The sequence below is a fragment of the Rutidosis leptorrhynchoides genome, chromosome 10 (assembly GCF_046630445.1).
Source record: "Rutidosis leptorrhynchoides isolate AG116_Rl617_1_P2 chromosome 10, CSIRO_AGI_Rlap_v1, whole genome shotgun sequence".
NCBI lineage: Eukaryota > Viridiplantae > Streptophyta > Magnoliopsida > Asterales > Asteraceae > Rutidosis > Rutidosis leptorrhynchoides.
This window is the reverse complement of record NC_092342.1, coordinates 329,853,305-329,867,500: the sequence shown is the minus strand read 5'-3', so window position 1 is coordinate 329,867,500 and position 14,196 is coordinate 329,853,305. Positions and strand designations below refer to the sequence as shown.

The window sequence follows — 14,196 nt, the reverse complement described above, 5'->3', positions numbered from 1 at the left end:
TAGGGAATTATGAGTTTAACATACATAAAATGATAATACTAATGAATATTATGAAAATGATATTGTAGATGTTTGAAATCAAGAAGAAACAAAAACCAGTGGTGTTCACCGGACATTCAATCGGTGGTGCAATCGCAGCCCTATCGACGCTTTGGCTATTGTCCTATCTCCAAACGATCTCATCTAATCTCTCAGTAATTTGCTTCACTTTCGGGTCACCATTGATCGGAAACGAGCACCTTTCACGAGCTATTCATCGCCAACGATGGGGTGGAAACTTTTGTAACATCGTATCGAAATTCGACATCGTACCTCGGTTATTATTCGCACCATTAGCTCCCATCACAACTCACCTACACACCCTTTTGAAATCTTGGCACTTAACTATGAATTCACCCTTCTTTATTCGTGATCTCGGGACTCAACTTAATGAACACGAGAAATCAGAGTTGTTTCATTTTGTATGTCATTATGTTGAAGCTGCGGCTAGATCACCGAGTGTGGCTACAAACTCATTTGTGCCGTTTGGGAATTTTATGTTTTGTTCGAGTGATGGAGCTGTTTGCATTGATGATACTACTGCTATTGTGAAAATGCTTCATTTGACATTTGCATCGGGGTCTCCTGATTCTTGTATTGATGATCATCTCGAGTATGAAAGTTACGTTGAAAAGATTAGTTTGCAGTTCTTGAACCGAAACGGAGAAGAGTTATGTGAATCTAACACGTATGAAGCCGGGGTTACACTAGCCTCACAATCAATATCCGCAACTCAAGTAAGTCGTCAAGATGATTTGCATTTCGGAACTGATTATTTGATTATCGATATTTAGGGCAAACGGTCTGAAAAGGTAACATAGTTACACGAATTGACAATAAAGGTAATATGGCTTTTGTTGATGCACGAAAATGAGACTATGCTTTCATTTGAACTAGAAAGGATTACGATTTCAAAAAGCGTTAAATAGTGCGTTAGCAAAAGTCATATTACCTTTATTGTCAATTTGTGTAACTTATGTTACTTTTTTGGTCCATTTGCCTTTTTATTATTATTATATTATTATTATATCCATAGTTAATAGTTAATTAGATAGATGATTCATGTGGTATATCACTTTTAGGTCTCTTAGTTAGCATGTTTTGTTGCATAAATGGAAATTATGTAACACACACATTCAACACTCCCAACATTTTCTTGGTTAACTCGATTTCGGTCTTCTTACAGGAACACACTATTAGACCGGTGAAAGAATGCCTAAGCATGGCTAGGCGAATAGGGCGTACGCCAAACCTTAATAGCGCAGGGCTAGCTATTGGATTGTCAAAGATCGCACCACTGCGGGCACAAATCGAGTGGTACAAAGCTTCATGTGATGAATCCGATTTACAGCTCGGATACTACGACTCATATAAACAAAGAGGTGCATCTAGACGCGGTTTCAAAGTGTTCATGAACCGGATGAAACTTGGCGACTTTTGGAACAATGTAATTGAAATGATCGAAAAGAATCAACTACCTCTCGACTTTCACAAACGGGCCAAATGGGTATACGCGTCTCAATCCTATAAACTTCTTGTTGAACCGCTAGATATAGCTGAATATTACCGTAGTGGTGAGCATCGTATCAAGGGACATTATTTGAAACACGGGAGAGAACGAAGGTACAGTGTATTTGATAAATGGTGGAGAGAAAGAGATATATATGGAGAAAACGATAGTAATAGTAATAGTAGGAGTAAGTTTGCGAGTGTAACACAAGACTCGTGCTTTTGGGCTAAAGTAGAGGAGGCTCGAGATTGGGTGGAGAATGTTAGGAGTGAAAGTGACCCAAGTCGGCTCGTGGTCTTGTGGTCGAATATCGACAAGTTCGAGCAGTATGCAACGAGTATGGTTGAGAAGAAAGAGATTTCGGTCGATGTTTTAGCGAAAAACTCCAGCTACATGGGTTTGATGGAAGAACTAAGAGTCTTAAAACTGCATTTGCAACATTTTTCTACTCAAATTCCTGGTGTTTTGGATAGAAAAGTTGTACCATAGATGGTTAGTTATCTGTAGATATATTTATATGTTTAATACAGGCTTAAAATTGCACTTGGTGACCCTTTAAATTTGTAGTGTAAAAATAGGTTTTTGTGGTTGTAATACAAAAATCATTTATTTATATTTATCTATTTGTTATATTATCTTATGTAAAATGTAAATATGTAAATGTAAATAAATATGTACATAGTTTTTGTTGGGATTAAGTTCAGTTGTTTGGTGATTGACAAGCCCTTTCTAGTAACTAGGGATCCTGGTTGTTAAGGTCAGCTGTTGGATGAAAAGGCATAATAGTGACCACATTGTAAACTACGAGTTTAAGTGTAGCTGTGTAGGCTAATATTTCTTCAGTGTATCGAGTTAAAAGCACACGTTTATTAATGTATCATAGTTGGTTTATTAATTTAATCAACAACGACAAAACTCAATACCATATGACTAATGTATGGGGAGGTGAGATTGTAGACAATTTTTGCCCTATTCGAGAATAAAAACAAGTTATTTCTCCATCAAGAGATTGAAACACTCTCAAAGTCATCATTCTCTCTATTCGACGGATAAATAGATTGTTTTCGAGTAAACCTTCAACCAACAAGTATGAATTTTTTTTTTTAAATAAAATTAAAAATAAAATTGAGAGGCCATAAATGGTAGAATCAAATTTTCTTATGGGTTTTAAATCCCGCCTGGAATTCAATTTAGGCTCTAAACGGCAGTCAAGACGCTAATAAATCAACGCTTTTAATGTTATTCACAAATATTAATTTAAGACATAACTAGTTTATAACCCGCGATTTCGCGGGTTTTTAAAATAAGAGATTATAATCATTGAAAAAAGATAAATATGGTGAAATATAATTCACAATACTATATATTTTGTAGTATTTGATAGCTTGAGACTATTATACAATACTCGAGACCAACATGGAACTTTTGTTTTTGAAGACTTCTAATGCCAGAAGTCCTTATTTATAGAAATAAATGTACCATACGCATAGCTTTAGTAAGGCTAAATTACCCATCATTGGTGTATATTGACAAGCTTTAAGATACACGATCTGTATATAAACACTCATTTATAGTATATACATCGTATTAACAAAAATATAAAATATTTACTATATATATATATATGTACACATCGACCATGGTGATTGTTCGCGATAATAGGTGACAAATATTGTACTAATATAAACCATTTTGAAGATCTAAGCTTTAACTGACTTTTGAACATACATTGTTTTGAACCGTATAAATTGAAAATTACGTTCAACGAAAACCATATGAAGAGATTTCAAGTAGAATATAAGATATCAAGATATTCAAACCAGATGTTGTAGGTGAATTACTGATAAGTTCTCCTTTCCAACATATGATGATAACTTTTCGTTGTCCTCCAAGATCTGATGCTCTCGCGTTTTGGGATCAATGAGTCTGCAACTGGAATTTATAAAAACAAGCCTTTAATATATAAAAATAGACCATGATTTGGTAATTACTCTAAACTGGAATTATAATTTTAACAATCAGCTGTACCAACTTATAGGGAGTTCATTTACCTCATCATATTCATACGAAAATAAAATACACAAGACCATGATCAGACATAAACAAATCTACAAAACGAATACTGGTTCAAAAGTAATTGGCAATGCATTCAAATCTTTTCAATTTAATACAAGTGTAATCATTTTTAAAAATAATAATTCATATCCATGTTGTTCTTGAGGAGCATCTCTTAATAATTTTTCCGATGATTTTAGCTATACTCAATACCATAGTTATAAAAAATCATTGAAGTATACTCTTTATCTCTCAATCTGTCAATATGTATAACATAAGAAACTACTGTGTGTGAAACCTTGCATCACAAATGCGTAATTAAATGTGACAAACGAATGCACTGGAAATTCACCGAAGACAAAAGTATAAAGAAGATGAAAAGAACTAAGGAAGGGTGATGGAAAACCTGAGTAACCATCAACAGCTATACCAATATAGTCACCATATGCATCCATAACCAAATACCCACAATAGCAGCTAGTACCAATAGTGATGTTATAGTTCCTGCATCAACATAGAATTTAACTTAAAGAAACTCTTTTAAATCACCAGCCCATATGATCAAGAATGTAAATATATCAACCAACACCTAAAGAAACATGGATTTGAACATCAATGAATGGCTCATGACAAGTTGGTTTTTACAAAAATCAATACATAATGTAGCTGCATCCAAGAGGAGTTGCTTGAATTATTTTGGAATTTTCTTTTCTTTGAAAAAGTCATTTTTAATTCTTCAATTAAAAGGTATTTACATTCAGTCTGCAACCTGAATGTAAAAATAGAAACTTTAAAATTTGGATACATACCATAACAATTTTTTGGTGAAGTTAGTTACTTATTTAGACACTTATGACTTTCCCCTTATTTATAAATGTGTAATGTGGGCAACAATAACCTTATAGACCCAAACCCAGTTTGACTCAAACTAATTTGTCCAAGAGAGAAAGAGAAACTAAATGAAAGTGTTACCTTTACAAGCATCTACTTCAATGATTGAAGCCATATTTACTCAACGATAGCAACAATTTTGTGCACTTGCTAATCTTCAGAACCCGTTGTCACTGTATAAACGATTGTATAATAACAAAAAATAAGTTATCTTAAAACAATATTACACCATCAAAAAAGAATCTAATAGTATCAACAAAGTATTATATTAATAAGATGAGAGTTTAAGCATGCCCTGCATCAGCTTAAAATCATGTAAGTTTCAACATAGTTAGTATTATAGTATTAGCAAATAACGTAGTGGATTCTGAACACATAAAAGTATTAGATTCTAAACACATACAATTGGTAAAGAAAACCCTATCAATAATCAAAACACATGGCCTGAAAACGATTGCATGATTTTGAATGTAGTATAAACACAAAAATACTATCAGTTTACTAACCACTTATTTGATGATGAAGTCATCAAGTAAGCGCCTCCTCTTTTCTGAAATAATCACCATATGTATAACAAAATACCAGAATCGTAGAATCATGACATAGTAATCAATTTGTCCTCTGATGTGTATGATGGTGATGATATTCAAAAAGCTATAAAAAATACACGATACAAACTGTTGAAGTATACGGATCAAGATTGTTAAAATTGACATACCTTCAAACAATTGTATTGAATCGAGCCTTCGTGTAACCTTGTATTTAAAAATTATACACGCAAAAAATCAGTTTTATATGTAGAATCATGAAATTTAGTAATCTAATTGACAATCTTTTTTTTATACAAATCGATGAAAAAAATCCCTAAGAATACCTGCATCATCGTCTTCATAGATGAACAAAGGTATGTTTCTAATTGACATAAATTTATTTAATCGTCTTCATATCAATTTGCATCGAGACTATCTGCCATATTAATTTCAGTATCATCGATAAAGCTAACCACAGTGATTGGATGTTAAACCTGTTCTCTTACAACACTGAATGTAACTGCCGGTCTTTTTATTTGATTAGGGTTACCGGTTAATTAATTAGATTAAGGGCATGAGTGTAATTAGGGAATGTAACTGCTCATCAGGAAGGTAAATGACGCTATGTTCAATTTAAATGGATGAGATTTAAAAGTAGCAATCTGATCTAACGGTGTAGAATTTGACATGTGGGTTTTTAGCATTAAGTATAACATCATAATAGTTTTCTAATTAAATATAAGAGAGATTACTGGATAGTTACCTGTGGTTTGGAGTGAATTAGTCAAATAGTTACGGGTTTTTATAGATATAGTTAAGTTATTGTGGTTTGCAAAAGTTGTTGAAATAGTAGTTCTTTTGACTCATAGATGTTAAAATTTCGTTAGAGCCGTAAGCTTGTAAAAAAAAAAAAAAAGGCTTAACCGTTTACCAAATGGTTTACAGTTTAGCGATATGCCGATATGTGAGTAACCCCTTCAAATAAGATGTTTGAGCGTTCAAGCCTCGTAGTAAGCATCTAAATATAAATTCATATATTGAGTGTGTAAGTTTGTCGGCTGATGTATGACGACCCTCAAAATTTTTTATTTCTGTTATTATTGTTCCATTAATAGGACTTTATGTACTCGTAAACTTTGTTAAACGACTTTGATTAAATAGTAATTTTTGATCGATACCTTCTGTTAATATAAAGTTTATGTATTTCTGTGTTTTTATTTTTATATAGATTATATGTACTAATTAAAATGTGACAATATTTATAAGATCCAAACAAATAGGAATATATATAAACTAATTGGAACCAAATAAAATTTATAAAAGTTAGGGGTTAATAATTAAATAAAAGGTAATTAAATAAATGTAACCCTAATATTAGTAATATTAATAATATATATATATATATATATATATATATATATATATATATATATATATATATATATATATATATATATAATACATAATTAATAAGAATGCCGTAAAAAATATATATAAATATAATACACATGTATATAATTCGGCTGGGGAAAAAAATAAAAGGAGAAATATTAAGCTTGCTCACTAAGTTATTTACAAGTCCTAGTTTAACTCTAATTAGTGCTTGATCTTCAAGTAACCTAGAGCAATTAGGAAACCCAACAACCCTATAAAATCCCTCAAGATTTTCCATAAGATCACCACAAATTCCTGCTGCAAATTGTCGACTATTATCCAGCTTGTTTCCCTCTCAACCTGTCAACACTTTCAGCTCCCATTCAGCCCTTTTCAGTCGCCAATCATCATCATCAAAAAGCCTGCTGTTAGTCGATTAAACAACCATCATTCAGCCCTTCTGTCCAGCCTTGTTCGCCATCAACCCTGCTGCTATTCCTGCTGTGTTGTCGAGCCAAAAACAGTCCAAGAAACCCCTTGATTGATCGAATTCTGCCGCTGCATTTTTTCTGGAGTTTTGTTGCTGCATTCTGTCGAACAAAAAGGACCCAAAAAGACCTCAAATTGGGTCGTGTTTTCCTGCTACTGCTACTGGTTTCCTGTTCAGCTTTTATTCATCGTCAATCCTTGATCTTTAACCCTTAAGGTAGTCCTAAAAACCCTAGTTTAATCTTGTTCTTAATTTAATTAATTATAAGTATTATATTAAGTATTATATTATGTTTATGTATTGTTAATGAATTATGAATATGAATATGAATTAAGAATGCATGATTGAATTATAGAAATTATGTTTTAAGTATTACATTAAGTAAGAACATGTTGTTAGATGTTAAAGGTTTATGAATAAGATTAAAAGTAGATTATGAATATGAAGTATTGATTATGTTTATGATTAAAAAGGTTAGGGTTTATGAGTATGATCAAGTATTATGATTAATGATTAATAAGAAAGATTAAGGTTATTGGTTAATAAGCTAGTAAATATTAATAGTTGAAGATAAAGGTTATGATCATGATTATGGGATGAATATGAATTGATTAATAAGTTGATAGGTTGTGATTAGGTGTAATAAAAGATTGAACATGAGTTGATTATGATTATTAGGGTTATAAGGATTTAAATAATAATTATGGATTAGGGTTGATGAATATTGTATGATTAATATGGTAGTATTATGTAATTAGGTTATGAATATGAATGGAAGATATGATTTTATGTTAAGGTTAATAGGTCTTGAATATGATAAGTAGGTTATGATATTATAATTAGTAACGTATAATGAAAAAGATATACATGCATGCATGCATGCATGCATACGTACGTATGTACATGTGTATATTGTAAGTATATGCTTATGTATATATGTATATATATATATATATATACACATACGTGTATATGTATGTGTACATATGTATATATATGTACGTGTGTATGTATGTATGAATGTGTATTAAGAAAGTATTATATAAGGTTAGTAAATATAATAATAAAAGTAATAAGTGTATATATATATGTATCATCTTACACTTATATATATGTAACACATATACCTAATATATATATACTATATAAGTTATGAACATGTATAATAGAAATAAAGTATATATATGTATGTATCATATAGGTATATTCATACATGTAACATAATAGTTGATTAATTAAATAATAATACTATTATTAGTATAACTTATCCACCTAACTATATAGTACCACTTAATTACACTAAGTATATTATCACTTATATATATATATATATATATATATATATATATATATATATATATATATATATATATATATATATATATATATATATATATATATATATATATAACTAATAAGTATATTAATAACTTATTATGTGTATACACTATTAACGTGAAGGTTATAATTAAAGATAGCGTACAAAGACTACAAACATCACCGCTACTTGTGGCCTAGGGTGATCCTTGTTACCATTATGGGAAGCTTGTGGATCTCGAATGACAAGACTTAGATTCTGGTCAAGAGATCCTGGGCCACTCGGTAACAATAGATCATTCGAGTGACTTGCATGTTAGCAACGAAGTTTAGGCGAGATTGTACAACGTCTTTGTTAAGAATTATAACCCGAACATTCTTAAACTAGAAGCTTACCATAAGTGGAAGCTTTCCATAAATAGTAGGTTTCCAAATATAGAAACTTTTGAGAAATAGTAACTTTTCTCGAAAACCGTCACTGTTAATATAGTTTGCTATATTAATAAACAAACTTTATGTCAATTAGACATCAACTAATTAAACATTATATCTCTAGGTTGAGATCTCCGATTACATACTCCGTTCATACTACTTGCGTGGAATTTCCTGCTTGCTATTAAGGTGAACTTCATGGCCCCACTTTTTAACTATCTTTATATATAGTTTGAACTTTTGGGGTGAGACACATGCTTGCTTTTAAACTGTTTTACGATTAGACACAAGTACATGAAAACTTTATTTTGATTAGTTCAAACTGTGCTATGACATGCTTTGTTTCATGCTTAATCCCTGCCATGATATCGTTAGTTGCTGGAATTTTGGCAAAGTTAATTATTATGAGTAGCGCTATTGAGAGTGACGTCTCTATCCGGATGACTGTTGGTCAATGGATACATAATAAGGATTTAACGACACGAACGAATAAAGTGATCACACGGGGTAACTTGTTTAGTTTCGATATCATACACCTCAGCACTACTACCGAACTGATTAAACTTTATAATTAAATCTTGTGGTCTAAACACTATTATAAACCTATGTTGTTCACTCAACCATTTTGGTTGACACTTTAAGCATGTTTTGTCTCAGGTGAAGATTGCTAAAGATTTTGTGTGCTATTTGGACTTTGCTGCTTTTGGAGTCCGCATTTTATCATTTATGTTATTGCATTAAAACACTTAGATTACATTTACTTTTGTTAAGGATTCATTTGTAATGACTTATACTTTCCGCTGCGTTAATACATTGGTTTTTAATTAAAACATCTCATATGGATTCGTTCTCGCTTTACACTTGTGCTATGATATTGGTTAGTCACATATTACCCCCGGTTCTATTTTAGGGGGTGTGACTGATGGAGGATTGTAACATCCATGTTACATCCGTCCCTGTGACGATTGCTCCAAATCCATATGGACGAACACATCATTCATCGATTTCATTGCGAGGTATTTGATCTCTATATGATACGTTTTGTAAACATTGCATTCTTTTGAAAATCCACACCATAAATGAATATTTAAATCAAAGGTTTTCGACATCTGATGATATCTACATATAGACAATCACCGTAAATAATAGTTTACAATGGTACTTCCGTTGACAATGCAGTCAAAATAAGATACATGGTGATGATTTGGTGAATGCAACGTTTCCTTGAAAAATATGCCATGTAAGACTCCATGCACATAGCTTGTCTAACATATAAGCAAACAGCGGAAGACTTCTAGGGAACCTGAGAATAAACATGCTAACAAGTGTCAACACAAAGGTTGGTGAGTTCATAGTTTTAATGTTTTGCATAATCTGTACATAAAGGTGGATAACAAGGTATCAGTTGTTTCATCCAGAAACGTTTATCAAAATATTTTACAAGATTGAGCACCCTGGTAACTAAACTTTAACATCTATATAATAAGTACCCCTGTTTTAACATACATGCAACCAACATGTACAATACACGCAAACCAACGTGTACTAAACTCAAATAGCATACGTCTGTTTAATAGTTCAGGCTAGGGTTTCTATACCTGGAACAGACGGGGATTTCAAGTCATATGGATCCATATACTACTACTCGCGCCCACCAGTTCTTATAATTGGCAGTTACTAGTTACCAAAGCTAAGGGATTTTCGGTTCAAACTCAGTGTAGAATTTAGTATGTACTTGTATCCATTGCGTTTAAAATAAAGTGAATGTATTCTCAGCCCAAAAATATAGATTGCAAAAGCAATTAAAAAGGGAGCAAATGAAACTCACCTTAGCAGTACATAAAGTTGTTCACCGAAATGTGATCGAAATTCGGAATACCAAATAACCGTAGATCTCAACCTAGAGAGCATATGTTGGTCAATAAATGTCTACCAAGCTAGGTCTAGTCATAGTGTATCATAATCCTAATGCTCGAGATCGACATACAAAAGTTATCCAAAGTTGTTTCAAAAAGTCAATTTTGACAATAGTTCAACAAAACGAGACGTGCTTTATATAAGAATTCATTTACTCGGCTGGTAATATTTAAAAATCCATTTTATAAATCTTGTAAATAAGTTGTTTAAATCTTAATTGCAGATTCAAAAGCAATTTCAATTAACGTCAATCATAATTCAGTTGATCATATCTTTTAATCCGTTCATCGAAACTATTCGATATCTAAATGAAAAGTTATTGATTTTTCGTTAGCTTTCCAAAAACATGTATATCATATACCTTTTACTAGTAATATATGTATTTAATTCGTGATTCATTATAAAATGTTTAACGACGAAATATAGTATACAAGCATGCATAAACATATATACTCGAGCACTAGACATGGATACACAATTAATATATAAAAGATAAGATATGAATGCTCACGTATCAATATTGTGATTCAATATTGCAAGAAAGTACGTAGACACAATGGAGATGATAAACACTAGGTTTGACTTGCGAATAGTACCCATGAATATTACCCATAACCTTCATAGCTATAACCCAAAGTTTCCTTAGCTCTATCCCGCTTGAAAACCCATTTTGAAAGTGACACGCTTATGACCTCGTCGTAGTATTTTTTGTATAATACTAATTAATATTACTACTAATATTTCTAATAATAATATTAGAATTAATAATAATAATAATAATATTAATATTAATAATAATAATAATAATAATAATAATAATAATAATAATAATATTAATAATATTAATAATAATAATATAAATATAGAGAGTAGAGAGACAGATGTGTGTGAAAAACATTCGCAGAAAACTGGAGAATTTATAGTACATTTGCTGAAACTGAACCCCATGCGATCGCATGGGTTTTATGCCTATTTCTCATGCGATCGCATGGCCCCAAAATCCAGCTCACAATTTTTTAACTTTTAGCTTGTCGACATATTTTTATATAATATATTTAATTTAAATAATTAATTATATATTATATTAAATTCACGTGTATAGTTGACTTGTAATTTTTGTTCCGATAAGTCGTACGTCATCACTCGACTCATGTCCCGGTTCCAGTTTCTCGATCGCATTTTCGTACGCTTAGAAAACTTGCATTTTACGTTTCGTGTCACGTACCTTTGTCAAAATATAGCCTTAAATTATCCCTAAACTATACCACTCAAAGTATATATTAAACTTTCGAGTGTTTTGGTCATTTACTTCTATAAATCATTGTCTCGCTATTTGTTAATATATATATAATAACAATTCGTTTTATGACCAGTTTAATATTATATTTCATATATTTTCAATATTAATATATACGTTTTAAAATACATATCACAAGTTATTCATATATCTAATTCCAACATTTAATATTCCTTATTATTGTATGTCTCCAAATTACGTTATTTAAACAAACACTTTACCATTTATTTCGAATATCGTTAAAAATGAACGATTTCCCAAATCAACGTGGACCTCACAACAGAGACTCGTAATAATATCATAATCTTTAAGGGACTCAATAAATATCTTTTAATTCAATCGTTTGGCATAATTTTTTAACTCCGTAGTTAAATATATCAATCAGATAATCAAACCAATAAGGTTAATGCACAGTATCGTTTTCATAACACTTTGTTACGTTTTCAAGTTTTAGTATATATATGTATCTATTTACATATATTTGTTCGCGAATCATTGAGAACAATCGAAGGGTATTTGAATAGTTCAAGAATTTTAGGATTCAACTTCATAGACTTTGCTTATCGCGTTGGAAACGTTAAAGATTAAGTTTAAATTTGGTCAGAAATTTTCGGGTCATCACAGTACCTCCCCGTTAAAGAAATTTCGTCCCGAAATTTGAGTGAGGTCGTCATGGCTAACAATAAAAATGTTTTCATGACGAATATGTGTTGATAAATAGAATTTTTATCACCGTTGAATAATATGGATAAAAAAAAATCCAATTACTCGAAGCGTATGAGGGAAGTTATCGTAATAGAGTGAAATGGAGAATAGAGATTCGTCTTATCTCTTGATGTTGTAACAATTGATTTCCGTAATTTAAGGAATAGAAAATCTTCATAATTTAAATAAGATTTGATTCTTCGAAATTTAAGGAAATTAGGATTTCCTTTGATTAAATGCGTAATCTGCCTCGATTGCTATGTATGATATTTTGCTATAAATTGACCTCTTCCGTTTCATTTATTTTCACCACTCCTATAATCTTCTTCCTTATTTCATACTTACAAAAGATTTGTGAAAATGCTTCCTCCAGTTCTGATTCTTGATATTTTCTTGGCTATCATATCATTCATTCTTCTTTTTCATCTGCCACCAGAGGAGGTTATTTTCTTCTACTATTACCTTGGGGTTATATTATTTTTCATTCTCCCGTGTCTTTATATTGCTATACGCATTGATATACACGGTTTGTAATTTCGGGGTTGTTTTCGGGCTTTATATTTTCCATTATATTTCGGAGCTTCATGCTTTCGTTTTCTCTTCCCGACTTTAAGTCAAGCGAATAATGGTCCAGAATTCGTAGGTATAAATTTCGGAATGAACATAATTAATATTCTAAGAAAGAAACGGTAATGGCACAATCTGACTTGTCAAATTACCAGAATACCTCGAAAAAGACCGAATCATCAAGAAAAATATTTTATTGATATGTTTAGAGGTTAAATAGAATGAAAGAGTTATGTAACATGGTTCATGATGAGGGTATGATCTGTGAACTTTTATCACGTTCCATTAGAAACTCAGCATGACTTACTGTAATATAATCACGTTGATCAAGTGTCATTATATTATACTAACTCATGCTTCAATTCCCAACACTACTTCAAAAACATCCATTTTTCGAAATTTTCAAAAATTAGAAAACTAAAATAGTTTCTTTTATGATGTAACACAGATAGCGTGAAGAGATAAATAATTTCGGATGATAATAGTTATGAAGATATCTTCAGAAATATCGAAGATATTTATAATGAAAGATATGATAATATCTTAGAATTTCTAATATCGAAGGATGATGAAGAATATTTGTTCGTAATGGATTTTGAGTCAGGAGCAAGGTATTCATTAATGACTGATGTTATGCGAGGTGTATATAAAATAGTTATTAATTTTAGCAGGAAATACTATTAAATACGATACAATTTTACACAAGATATTTATTTATTTATAGAATGGATATACTTAAACCTTGCTACAACACTTATAGGCAGTGTACCTAATCGTACAGTAGTGTAGTTTTTAGTAAGTCCGGTTCGTTCCACAGGGAAATCTTTAAACAAAGCTCAACGCTATATTAGTTTACTTTTATTAAAAATACAAATATATATATATATAAGTAATATTATTATTATAAAGGGGGGTTTTTACCGTTTAATGACCGGTTTGTCGATTTTAAGACTTTAGTCGCAGTTAAAACCTAATGTAAAATATAAAATAAATACAAGACTTAAATTAAAGCGTAAAGTAAATAACGATAATGAAATTGCGAATAATAAAAGTGCGATAAAATAAACTTACG

General features: G+C 31.0%; 1 protein-coding gene and 1 long non-coding RNA gene across 4 annotated transcripts in view; one reads left to right on the top strand and one right to left on the bottom strand.

Moving 5' to 3' along the window:
• Positions 1-2,102, top strand: part of LOC139871746 (lipase-like PAD4) — a 3,154-nt gene extending 1,052 nt beyond the window's left edge. Inside the window, exons 3-4 of the mRNA XM_071859479.1 lie at positions 69-776; positions 1,226-2,102. Of these exons, the coding sequence (XP_071715580.1) occupies positions 69-776; positions 1,226-2,038 (1,521 nt within the window). The 3' untranslated portion in view covers positions 2,039-2,102. The remainder of the gene's footprint in view (positions 1-68; positions 777-1,225) is intronic.
• Positions 2,103-3,148: 1,046 nt separating this feature from the next.
• On the bottom strand, positions 3,149-5,761 carry LOC139871747 (uncharacterized). Of its 3 annotated transcripts, XR_011766749.1 has the most exons (6): positions 5,370-5,760; positions 5,214-5,250; positions 5,002-5,045; positions 4,577-4,668; positions 4,011-4,108; positions 3,149-3,481 (listed from the first exon to the last, which is right to left on the bottom strand). It is a non-coding gene; the product is annotated as an uncharacterized lncRNA (long non-coding RNA). The 3 variants fall into 3 exon arrangements; XR_011766748.1 differs by having other exon boundaries at positions 3,151-3,481; positions 5,002-5,250; positions 5,370-5,761; XR_011766747.1 differs by lacking the exon at positions 5,002-5,045 and having other exon boundaries at positions 3,158-3,481; positions 5,370-5,747.
• Positions 5,762-14,196: the final 8,435 nt, after the last annotated feature.